Source organism: Ranitomeya variabilis, chromosome 5, assembly GCF_051348905.1.
Source record: "Ranitomeya variabilis isolate aRanVar5 chromosome 5, aRanVar5.hap1, whole genome shotgun sequence".
In the NCBI taxonomy this organism is placed as follows: domain Eukaryota; kingdom Metazoa; phylum Chordata; class Amphibia; order Anura; family Dendrobatidae; genus Ranitomeya; species Ranitomeya variabilis.
The window spans coordinates 314,382,751-314,396,066 of NC_135236.1; the positions used below are offsets into that span (position 1 = coordinate 314,382,751).

Here is a 13,316-nt window from a genome sequence, read left to right on the forward strand (position 1 = left end):
CCAGCATCTCTCAGGTGCTCATCCATTATCAGTACCTTGCTGGAGTTTTAGGAGGAGGGTAACCTCTTAAGGTACCTTCACACGAAACGACATCGCTAGCGATCCGTGACGTTGCAGCGTCCTGGCTAGCGATATCGTTTAGTTTGACACGCAGCAGCGATCAGGATCCTGCTGCGATGTCGCTGGTCGCTGAATAAAGTCCAGAACTTTATTTGGTCGTCCGATCGCTGTGTATCGTTGTGGTTGAAAGCAAAAGCAACGATACCAGCGATGTTTTACACTGGTAACCAGGGTAAACATTGGGTTACCAAGCGCAGGGCCGCGCTTAGTAACCCGATGTTTACCCTGGTTACCAGCGTAAAAGTAAAAAAAACCAAACAGTACATGCTCACCTGCTCGTCCTCCAGCGTCTGCTTCCTGACACTTACTGAGCGCCGGCCCTAAAGTGAAAGTGAAAGCACAGCGGTGACGTCACCGCTGTGCTGTTAGGGCCGGAGCTCAGTCAGTGTCAGGAAGCAGACGCTGGGGGACGCGCAGGTGAGCATGTACTGTTTGTTTTTTTTTACACTTACGCTGGTAACCAGGGTAAACATCGGGTTACTAAGCGCGGCCCTGCAATTAGCAACCCGATGTTTACCCTGGTTACCCGGGGACCTCGGCATCGTTGGTCGCTGGAGAGCGGTCTGTGTGACAGCTCTCCAGCGATCAAACAGCGACGCTGCAGCGATCGGCATCGTTGTCGCTATCGCTGCAGCGTCGCTTCGTGTGAAGGTACCTTTAGTGCTGGGTGCTGTGGCCTTGCTTATCCACTAACTGCCTCTTCAATTACTTGCCAAGCAGGATTATTTTTTCACACATCAGAAGTACTGTCACCAGTCTCTAGGTGGGTAAAATGTGTGGTATGGAAGCAATGAAAGGCCTGAGTGAAGCAGGAAAGGGGATAAAATATACATCCATGCTGCTTGATACTCCTCATCAGGCATCACTACTGAGCATTTCAGTCTGGATACAGTAACGGTACTTACCTGACTAATCGCTGTTACAATAGAGATAATTGTCCACCCTCCTGTAAATTCCCAGTACTGAATATATGACTTGTCACTCACCCATCGACTCTATTAATGGGAAAGCTGCTGGCTTAGCCATTGCAGGGTATAATTTAGTAGTAATAATAACCCTAACCGACGGTACCAGTTAATGACATGTACCCCATGTACTTTTGTATACCACTAGGAAAGTTTTAATTAGTGACAAAATATTTTTCCTATTTTCTGATGTTAAAAACTTGGATACGTCCCACAATGAGGTGCATCTTATTGTCCAAAAAATATAATAATGATGCTTATAAGGCAGCACTTTATTTGATTATGTAGAATTAGATAATCAGCAGTGTGGTCGAAGAGCCAAGTTTAATTCTCCTAAAGTGCTAGCAATTAGGAAAATATTGGTTCTCCTCAGCTTTAAAGGGGTTGTCCATATTAATGACCTATTGTATGGAGAGATCAAATCGATGACCTACATAGAAGTCATCAATAAATGGTGGTGATACGACCCCCTGCCAATCAACTGTTAATTGCTCTGGTGCTCAAAAGCATAGCTCTATTCAATTCTTCAGATTCAGAAGAACAAGAGCTGCTGTGCTCTACCTGCCAGCGGCTGCAAAATTTTGAACGGCTGTCAACTAATTCTCATTTGGTTTAGTCGTCAGCTATTTTTCTTGATCCGCCCCTTATTAAAATGTTAATGTGTTGTCAATTGGGAGAGGGCAGTATGGCGACTCCAGACAACTCTGGAGACTTATCTCCTCCGAGGACAAAGATGTGCTTTGAAATTGAACATGCCTGATCCTTATTTCTCCAATGTAATATGTTGAAGTAGAGTTGGAAAGACCCCATACCTGTAAGGTAAATGGTTGGTCCAGCTGAAATCTTCAGGTTCAGATTAATATTCTGTAATGTATATATGGGTGCCGTTAACTCCTTAGCGCAAAATGATGTATATGTATGTCAGTGCTGGGGTTGACAGTGTGGAGGAAGGGCTCAGGAGCTATGCTCCCTCCATGCACGGTAGATGCTAGCTATGTTACATAACCAGTATCTTTCTGTAACAGCAGCGATCAGGGCTGAGCTCCAATTGTTGTAGTTAACCATTTAGATGCTATTGTCAATTTCTGACTGCAATATTTTAATAAAACCATTGCATGCACGCACAGACTTCCATCACCCCTCCTGCGACGCACCAATGGGTTACCTTGGTGGCCGGGAGTCTGCTGAAGACCCCTGTTGCTGCCATCTTGGTGTTCCAGTCATAGAAGACCGCAATTTACGTTTATTATACTGCAAAACTATAGTATTGCAGTATACATTAAAAGCGATTGCAGGTTCAGGTCCCCTAAAGGGACTAAAAAACAAAAATAACTTTTCGAAAAAAAACCAAATTGAATTACTCGCCTCTTTCCCTCATTACAAATAAAGACATTTAAAAATTAAACATATAAGGTGCCACCATGTCTGTAAATGTCCGATATATTATGTTTATATTATCTAAGTATCTTACATAGTATAAATATAAATTGCCCTATACCGTAACACTATACAAAGTGAAAAAAATAATCACCTACCTAAAGGAATGCAATTAAAACCTCTTTTAGCCCTTAAATTGGCGTAATTAAACTGTCAGGTCACCACGCAAAAAAAACAAAGCTCCATATATGGATCCAACCCCTCCAAAAAAAAAAATGGCAGAGTTGCATTATTTTAACCAGTTGGATTTTTTTCCTGTTCATTAGTACATTGTATGGTAAAATGGATGGTGTCATTGAAAACTACAACCTGTCTCAAAAACCAAGCTCTTATATAGCTTCGTAAAATTGGCTGCAGAGGCAAGAGGGTAAGAGAATATTCACACATAGGAGTTATTTATTTTGTGCTGGGCGTGTAAAACTCTATACAATTTACCACTAGTTGCTCTGGCCATTATCGCAGCCATGGCGATTACAGGTAAACAACCAGTAACAAGAACCTCAGCATAACTGCTATGTGTGAATATGCCGTAACCTTTCCATGACTGTTTAGATCCGCAGAACAAAATTAGATTTTCAAGCGATGCGTAACTGAAGGTGGAATGGTGCATGGTATTTCTTAGATATCCAAACAAGTTAACATAAACTGGAAAAGTTTCTGGATTTGATCAGTAATATTCACCCCCCTCTCCCACCCTCTAAAGAAATTGTCATTCATCAAAAAAAGTATATTGGACCGAATCATTTTCTCTTTACTCATATATTGCCACGTGTTCTGTAAAGAAACTACCATCTTACACACCTTACAGTCTAATCTGCCTTCCTGCACAGGTACAACAGGGCCGATTTCATAGAAAGCCAATTACGCTATCAGACTGATCGGTATGTTTTATAGAGGTAATCTGGAGAACCCAAAGGAAACTCGCAAACTCTGAGACAATGGGAATTGTTACCAGTGATCTGCATAGAGGAACATGCAGACACAACACGTTGTGTGCTTTAGCCCTTCTTCCATGAGGAATCTGATAATGTCGTCAGTAATATGATGGGTTTCCATGTCAAACACACTCGTGATAGAGCAATGTCGCCTGCACTGGTAATTGCGTTTTCCCATATAAACACTATTCAGTGCAGGGCAGGCTGTCAGTGAGACACTAATCCAGCTGATGGCATTGTGTACAGGAGCGTGCAGCATCATATGCATTTATCTGCCTGCATGCTTACTATGTGAATCAAACCAGTCAGATAGTGGACTAAAGGTACCGTCACACTCAGCAACTTTGCAAAGAGAACGACAACAATCCGTGACGTTGCAGCGTCCTGGATAGCGATCTCGTTGTGTTTGACACACAGCAGCGATCTGGATCCCGCTGTGATATCGCTGGTCGGAGCTAGAAGTCCAGAACTTTATTTCGTCGCCAGGTCGGCGTGTATCGTCATGTTTGACATCAAAAGCAACGACGCCAGCAACGAGCATAGGGGGCGTCGTAGCGTCTCCTTCTAGCCAGTCGGTACACTCCGGCTGTTTGACATGGAGCTAACAACCAGCGAGAACGAGAAGTGAGTCGCTGTTGCGTTACTGGATCGCTCCTGCATCGTTCTGGAGTTGCTGTGTTTGACGTCTCTACAGCGACCTAAACAGCGACGCTCCAGCGATCTAGTTTAGGTCGGCTCGTTGTCTATATCGCCGCAGCGTCGCTGAGTGTGACGGTATCTTAACACTAAGCATTTTAAGATACCAAGAGTTTTCAGTGCGCTGTTTGCTTATTAGTCAGCTTTGTTGGTCAGATTCATTTTTCTTTGCATAGCCTTTTTGACCTTACCACAACGGCTTTGACAAGCTGAATTGCTTTTTATGTGCTTGTTCCCCCTTGTCCTACGATTGGGCAGATGCACCCACTAATTTCAGTTTTCTAATGGCTTCTTGTAGATTAACCATTGAAACATTATTTCTCGTATTTCCCCACAAGAACCTGTTGGCAAAATATTTAAGCACTTGTATCTTTTTGCTGCATGGGGTGGAAATAGTCAAATTATTCAGTATCAGCCAACAGAATAGACTAGAAAATCATGTTTTAAAGGGATATTCGCAAGTTTGGAATATGCCACTATTCATGGGATTGGGTTTAGCTTAGTCACCGCTGGGTGTCATATCTCTGAGACCCCCCCGCAATTCAAGAGAAGTGGGATTCTGAAGAGCTTTATGTGAATCAAACGTTGGTCTATAGTGCGCACTGCCACGCTATTCAATCCTATGGGAATGCCAAAGACCAGCCATGCAAAGCACTCGGTGACCTCCAGTGGTGATGTTTAGAATGAATAGAATGGCATTGTATATGATTGACCACTGGAGTATTTACACTGAGCTTTTCAGAGCCCTGGTTCTCAGGATTGATGAGGTTCCTACGGTTAGACCCTCAGCTATTGGGACGTTATCCCCCATCAGTAGGATAGGGGATAACTTATAACCTTGAGAATTCACCTTTTAAATTGAAATTTATTAGAACTGCTCAGTTTTACATGTTAGTAGGTGTAGTACAGTTTTGTATGACCTGTTTATTTTCCACTGATTTACATATAAATGTTTTGTTTTTGTTTTTTACCATCAGGTTCAAAATCAAGAGGAAGAAGAAAATCCTTCAACATCAAACAACCCTGTGTTGGATCTGGAGCTGGCAGAAGAAAAATTGCCTATGACTCTGTCTAGGCAGGAGGTGAGCCGTGGAAACTACTAGTCAACTGTACTGGTAGTCTCTTACCAGAGTTAGGCCTGTGTCACACAAAGATTGGCTGTGTTTTCTATGGTATTTCTAATGGCAAAAATAATTCTGCAACCAGTTTTCAAGTCTTCAGTAAAATCTCTAAATTTGCATACAGAGCATTTTCGATTGTGGGGTCGGTGTTGTTTATATCAAAATTTAGTATGCTGAAAGTAAAATAATGTTTTGTTTTATTTTCGCTCATAAAGAACTTTAAAAACTCACGGAACACGAATTTCACAAACTCATAAATGTAAAAAAAAAACTTGTAACATTTCTGATCAAGTGCTGTTGCAATTCATGTGCTATAGAAGAATGGATAAGCTTGCTCTAACTGCCAGTACTAGGGGTCGTTGGATAATGAGAAGAAAAGCACACAAATGAGAAAATACGCTGAATGTGTTCATATACTTTCATGCAACAGAACAGATATGTGCGTTTTTGTTGCCGATTTTTTTTTTTTCTCATTAGTATGAGTGAAATCTGCAGTCAAATACGTAGCAGAAATGCAGGTTAAAAATGTTTGTGAGTTTGAGTTTTTTCTTGCGTTTTACGGTCTTCATATCGGGTGTTTCTCATGCTGGTCATCTGTGTTGACTGTGTGAGAAACACCCACACGGCGGCTTTGATCGGCCGTAATGTTACTGCCTGTAAGATCGTCACCGTTGGGCAGAGCGCTGCGGGGTCACGCTGTCAGATATCAGCATGACACCGCAGATGTGACACTGATCCGTGATAAAAAGCGTACCACAAGTCACCGGCATCGGCTGCTGAGAGACTGCTACTCTCAGCAGCTGACGCCTGCTTTCACTGATTACAAAAAAAAACAACAAACAAAAAGAAAACCATATACTCGCCTTAACGCCTATTCCCCGATTCTCATGTCACCTGGAAAAGTGATAAAATAAACCACCATAGCCCTCAAATATCAATCGTAATCCATACTGTCCCCCGACGATTCAAATCACTTGTAGAGCAGTCACTTGTAGAGCAGTCACATCAGCTGACGCGACTGCTCTACCCTGCAGCCAGCGACACTGGCATGTAATCACTCCTGCATTGTGGTGTTAAAGTACACCGGTGACCTTGCTTATGGCACCGCTGCTTGAAAAAGTTCACAGACAGCAGAGTTGCCGTCAGTGACCTTGCCAGGGCTCATCAGCTGTTGAACTCCGGTGAACTTTCTTACTGCAACTCAGCGCTACACACTGCAGGAGTGATTACCTTCTGTGTCAGTGTGAGCCTGCTGTCCTTGAGAGCAGTCACATCAGTGAGTGCTCTCATAGTCATCCGGATCATCGTGGGACATTATGGATTATCTTTTCACTTCGGACAGGTGAAGAATATTGTTATTTTAATTCATTTTCAGGAGACGTTGGCTTCAGTGGACTGCACGTTGACATGGGTATGGTTGAATTAAGATTCAATAAAGGAGTCTGTCATTTTTTTCAAATAAAGGACTTTAGTGTGTGTGTGTGTGTGTGTGTGTGTGTGTGTGTGTGTTTTAATACAATATCAATATGAGGTTAGTAATTGCGCCTCTCCATGACTGACCTCTGGGCTTGATGTCACCTGACAAAACAAGGGTGGTATCCACCCCAATACTATCACCCCACTTGCCACCGTACCAGTGCAAATAGGAAGAGCAAGGCATCTTATGGATGCACCATTTCTGGGGCAGCTGAGAGCTGATGTTTTTAGTCTGAGAGGGGGTCAATATCCATGGCACCTTCCCAGGCTATGAATATCAACCCGCAGCTGTGTGCCTATCCTTTGCTGGTTATTAATTATAGGGGGACTCTATGTAATTTGTTTTTGGTCCCCCATTTTAATAACCAGTCATGGCTAAGTATACAGCTGTGAGCTGTGATATTGGTATCCTGGGAAGCTCCATGGGTATTACCCCCTTCCCAGGCTATAAACATCTGACCCCAGCTGTCCCTTTGCTGGTTAATAAAATTTCGGGGACCCCATGTCATTTTTTTCAGAAAATAATTTATTTAGTAATAAAATACGTGTTCAGTAAGCTACACAAGCACAGTACTAATTATATACGTGACTGACATATTTATATCTATCTATTTTGTGTGCATATAACTGTTCTATTTTGTCAGGTCACAATGGGATTTTATTGAACGCGGCATTTGAAAAGTCGGGTTTTCAAGGACATGGGTGTCTAAAAATTGGGTGACTTTTGCATAGTCCGAGTGACATGCAATTATTATGATTTTTTTTTTTTTCTTTCTTTCGCACCTTTTGACTTGCATTGGCGAGTCTCGTCTGATATGAGGACAATCGCAGCATGGGATATCACTTTACCAACGTGGGACATCGCTTTAACCCTTGGTTTACTGTCGACCTGGGGTGATTATTTTGGGTTAATCTAAATAATTAAAGAATGTGCCTGTTTTATGCTGTGTGTTTAACTCTTAAAGGGACTCTGTCACCTGAATTTGGCGGGCCCTTTGTCCGGTCCGATGGGCGGTGTTTTCGGGTCTTTTATTCACCCCTTCCTTTCCCGCTGGCCGCAATAGTGTCTTGAATTGCAGTTGTTTTCCTCCGTAGTACACGCGTGCGCAATGCAATCTTGCCTTGTGCATGCGCAGTATGCTTTGCCAAACTGCGGGCAAAGCCGAAAAGCATTAGTGCGCATGCGCAGCCGCACTATGTCCCGGAAGTATTTTGCTGTGTTGCACATTACCTATGGATTTGTGTTCCATCACAATCTGGTTGGTTTAGCCGTGCTTATTTAAAACTATATTTGGTTGGGCTTTATTTGTATGATTACTCTTACTCGGATGTTTATTTGCACTATGCATTTATTATTTTACATTCTTGTATAAATTTTTAAAGAGAAATTCCCTTTAGCTGCTACCATTTGTATTTGTACTTTTACCATATTTATTACTTGGCTGCCCTGTAGAGGGGTTATATGTGCATGCGTATATTTCTATGGACTGATTTCATTTAAGTAACCATACTAACTGCTTTGTGGACGTGGCACTAAGATGTCACTACACCCTTTTTTGTTCTTTATTCTGTTTTTATGATAATATTGTCTTGTTAGAATCCTCAATAAAATTTCTATTTTTTTAAAAAATATTGCTCCAAAGTCCATTTTTTGCTTTTTTGGTCCTATTGCAGATTCAGTCTTCCCAGCCTGGTGCAGGGCTACAATTTTGTTTCTGGTGTACTTCGACAGCTTTTTGGTCTTCACCATAGTGGAGTTTGGAGTGTGAGGGTATGTTCACACGCTGCGGATTCTGCTGCGGATCCGCAGCGGATTTGACGCTGCGGATCCGCAGCAGTTTTCCCAAAGTTTACAGTACCATGTAAACCTATGGGAAAAAAAACCGCTGTGCACATGCTGCGGAAAAATCCGCTCGGAAACGCAGCGGATTATTTTCCGCAGCATGTCAATTCTTTCTGCGGATTCCGCAGCGGTTTTCAACCAGCACCAATAGGAAAGTGCAGTTGAAAACCCGCAGAGGAATCCGCAGAAGAAACCGCGAGAAAATCCGCAGTGAAAACCGCAGTGGTTTTGCACTGCGGATTTTCCAAATCCGCTGCGGAAAAATCCGATAATCTGATAACAAGTTAAAACAGGTGCCATTACTACAGGTAATGAGTGGAGGACAGAGGAGCCTCTTAACCCCTCTATCCCCAAGGGTGGTTTGCACGTTAATGACCAGGCCAATTTTTACAATTCTGACCTCTGTCATTTTATGTGGTTATAACTCTGGAACCCTTCCATGGATCCCGCTGATTCTGAGGCTGTTCTCATGACATATTGTACTTCATGTTAGTGGTAAAATTTCTTTGATATGACTTGCGTTTATTTGTGAAAAAAAACACGGAAATTTGATGAAAATTTTGAAATTTTCCAACTTTGAATTTTCATGCCCTTAAATCCTTAAATCAAAGATGGCTTTACATCAGCACAATTTTGGAACCATAATTTTTTTTTTTTCATTAGGGAGTTATAAGGGTTAAAAGTTGACCAGCGATTTCTCCTTTTTACAACACCATTTTTATTTAGGGACCACATCTGAAGTCACTTTGAGGGTCTATATGATGGAAAATACCCAAAAGTGACACCATTCTAAAAACTGCACCCCTCAACGTGCTCAAAACCGCATTCAAGAAGTTTATTAACCCTTCAGGTGCTTCACAGGAATTTTTGGAATGTTTAAAAAAAAAAAAAAAATGACCATTTTAACTCTTTTTCACAAAAAAATTACTTCACATCCAATTTGTTTTATTTTACCAATGGTAACAGGAGAAACCCCCCAATTCCAACTCCAACCCTAACCCAAACACACCCCTAATCCCAACTATAACCCTAAGGCTACTTTCACACATCAGGTTTATTGTTTCAGGCACAATCCGGCTAATTTTTATAAAAAACGGATCCGTCGCAAATAGTGAAAAACTGATGCGACGGATCCGTTTTTCTACTGGATTTGTTTTTTTGTTTTTCACCCGGGAATACAGTGAGTTCCTGTTCAAGAGCGAGAGAGACCTAACCACAAACCTAACCCTAAGGCCATGTGCACACGTTCAGTATTTTTCGCGTTTTTTTCGCTATAAAAACGCGAAAAAAACGCTAACATATGCCTCCCATTATTTTCAGTGTATTCCGCATTTTTTGTGCAAATGTAGCCTTTTTTTCCGCGAAAAAATCGCATTGCGGAAAAAAAAGCAACATGTTCATTAAAATGCGGAATTGCAGGGGATTCCGCACACCTAGGAGTCCATTGATCTGCTTACTTCCCGCACGGGGCTGTGCACACCATGCGGGAAGTAAGCAGATCAAGTGCGGTTGGTACCCAGGGTGGAGGAGAGGAGACTCTCCTCCACGGACTGGGCACCATATAAGTGATAAAAAATAAGAATTAAAATAAAAAATAGTCCTATACTCACCCTCGATGTCTTCCCGCCTCTCCGCTACATGCTGCCGCTTCGGTTTCTGTAGCTGGTGTGCGGTGAAGGACCTGCCGATGACGTCACTTTCTTGTGATTGGTCGTGAGCGGTCATGTGACCGCTCACGTGACCGTGACGTCATGGAAGGTCCTGCGCGCACACACCAGCTATAGGAAGAGGCACGGACGCCGCCAAGGAGATGTCTGGGTGAGTATAAGCATTTTTTTATTTTTTTTATTATTTTTAAACATTCTATCTTTTACTATAGATGCGGCATAAGCAGCATCTATAGTAAAAAGTTGGTCACACTTGTCAAACAGTATGTTTGTCAAGTGTGACCAACCTGTCAGTCAGTTTTCCAAGCGATGCTACAGATCGCTTGGAAAACTTTAGCATTCTGCAAGCTAATTACGCTTGCAGAATGCTAAAAAAAACGCGAAAAAAACGCAAAAAAAAATGCGGATTTCTTCAGGAAATTTCTGCAAGAAATCCGGACGTGTGCACATACCCTTATGGGAAAATGTAGATAAATACACTTTTTTTTTATTTTATTATTTTTCCCTAACTAAGGGGGTGATAAAAAGGGGGTTGATTTACTATTTATAGCGGGTTTTCATAGCGTGTTTTTATGATTGGCAGCTTTCACACACTAAAAGACGCTTTTTATTGCAAAAAGTAGTTATTGCATCACCATATTTTGAGAGCTATGATTTTCCCAAATTTTGGCCCACAGTCATGTGAGGTCTTGTTTTTTTGCAGGATGAGTTGACTGTTTTATTGGTATCATTTTCGGGCACATGACATTTTTTGATCGCTTTCTATTCCGATTTTTGTGAGGCAGAATGAATAAAAAAACAGCAATTCTTCAAATTTTTTTTTTGGGGGGGTGGGGGGGCGGCATTTATTCTATTCCGCGTGTGGTAAAATTGATAAAGCGGTTTTATTCTTCTGGTTAGTACGATTACAGTAATACCTCATTTATATCATTTTTTTAATGTTTTGGCGCTTTTATACAATAAAAACTATTTTATATCAAATAATTATTTTTGCATCGCTTTATTCTGAGAGCTATAACTTTTTTGTTTTTCATGTGATGGAGCTATTTGGCGGCTTGTTTTTTGCGGGACAAGATGACGTTTTCAACAGCACCATGTTTATTTATATCCGTCTTTTTGTTCGGCGGTATGATGATAAAGCATTGGTTTTTTTTGGCTGTTTTTAATTTTTTGTTAATGGTGTTCACTAAAGGGGTTAACTGGTGGGACAGTTTTATAGGTTGGGTCGTTATGGACGCGGCAATACCAAATGTGTACTTATCGTTTAGAATTTTTTTAAATTCAAATATTTATTTATTGATAGAATAAATATTGATTTTTTTTTATTATTTTTTTATTTCATTCTTACTTTTACTCTGTGTCCCACTATGGGACACTCATTTTGTGCCGGCTGATCGCTTCTATAGCATGCAAATCTGCATGCTATAGAAGCTGTCAGCGCTGCCGCTTCTGTACACTATATATATATTTGCGCTGAAGATACCATTAATTGTCAAAGAGCTGTTAGTTAAAAAACTTCCTAAAAAATGCTATATGCCACCCTTCATATAAACAATTACCTTAGTCAGAGCAAATATAGCAATCATCACGAAGCGCTGTTATCCAGGGAAGGTCCTTGTAGCTAGTAGATGGTCATATCCAAGTGTCCACAAATATACCTCCCAAGGATATGCACAGAGATGGTCCTCGAAGACAGTGTGACAGGCACAGTGACACCATCTGCAGCAAGTTGATGCTGCAGCTCTCTGGAGGTGGTCTGAGGATTGTCCTTGACTGATCTCACCATTCTTCTTCTCTGCCTTTCTGATGTTTTTCTTGGCCTGCCACTTCTGGCCTTAACAAGAACTGTACTTGTGTTCTTCCATTTCCTTACTATGTTCCTCACAGTGGAAATTGACTGGTTAAATCTCTGAGACAGCTTTTTGTATCCTTCTCCTGAACAACTATGTTGAATAATCTTTGTTTTCAGATCATTTGACAGTTGTTTTGAGGAGCCCATGATGCCACTCGTCAGAGGAGATTCAAACAGGAGAACAACTTGCAAGTGGCCACTTTAAGTAGCTTTTCTCATGATTGCATACACCTGGCTATGAAGTTCAAAGCTCAATGAGGATGCAAAACCAAAAAAAGCGCTTTAGTAAGTTAGTAAAAAGTAGGTAGGAGTATTTTAAACAAGAAAATGATAAGGGTGCCCATACTTATGCACCTGTCAAATTTTGTTTGAATGCAGATTGCACATTTTCTGTTAGCACAATAAACCTCATTTCCAGGCAGAAACATTACTGTGTCCAACAGTTATTAGATATATGAAACTGGAATAGCTGTTGCAAAAAAAAAAACAATTTTTATAAAACATTAAGCTTAAGATTAATAGGGGTGTCCAAACTTTTTCATATAACTGTATATATGAGTGTCTGACCAAAGGGTCTGAATACTTATGACAAGAAACTGACTGGCACATCCAGACTACTGTGAATAGGTGCATATGAAGAGGAGCTACCCCCATGTACAATATACAAAAAAAGGTTGCATTCTATCATGCTAAAGCATGTCAATGTGAAATACCGTGTATATACTCGAGTATAAGCCGTGATTTTCAGCCCAATTTTTAGGCTAAAAGTGCCCCTCTCGTCTTATACTCAAGTCCCAGGGGGTCGGCAGGGGAGGGGGAGCGGCGGCTGTCACATCATACTCACCTGCTCCCGGCGCAGTCCCTGCTTCTCAGATTGTCTCTGACGCCGGCAGCTTGTTCCTGTGTTCAGCGGTCAGGTGGTACCGATCATTAAAGTAATGAATATAGACGCGATTCCACTCCCATAGGCGTGGAGCGCATATTCATTACTTTAATGAGCAGTACCATGTGACCGCTGAACACAGGAACAAGCTGCCAGCGCCAGAGACCATCACATCGGAGCAGGGACTGCGCCATGACGGGGGGAGGGTGAGCCATGCAATATTCATCTGTCCCCGTTCCACCGCCGGGCTCCGTCTTCGGCATCCTCTGGCTGTGACGTTCAGGTCAGAGGGCATGATGACATGTTCAGTGTCCACCTTCT

At 41.7% G+C, this 13,316-nt stretch overlaps 1 protein-coding gene across 4 annotated transcripts in view; it reads left to right on the forward strand.

The window, feature by feature from the left end:
* PRPF18 (pre-mRNA processing factor 18) overlaps positions 1-13,316 on the forward strand; it is a 65,108-nt gene that overhangs the window by 31,156 nt on the left and 20,636 nt on the right. For all 4 annotated transcript variants that reach the window (XM_077264620.1, XM_077264619.1, XM_077264616.1 and 1 more), the window contains one exon: positions 5,131-5,235. In XM_077264620.1, coding sequence (XP_077120735.1) covers positions 5,131-5,235 — 105 coding nt within the window. The remainder of the gene's footprint in view (positions 1-5,130; positions 5,236-13,316) is intronic.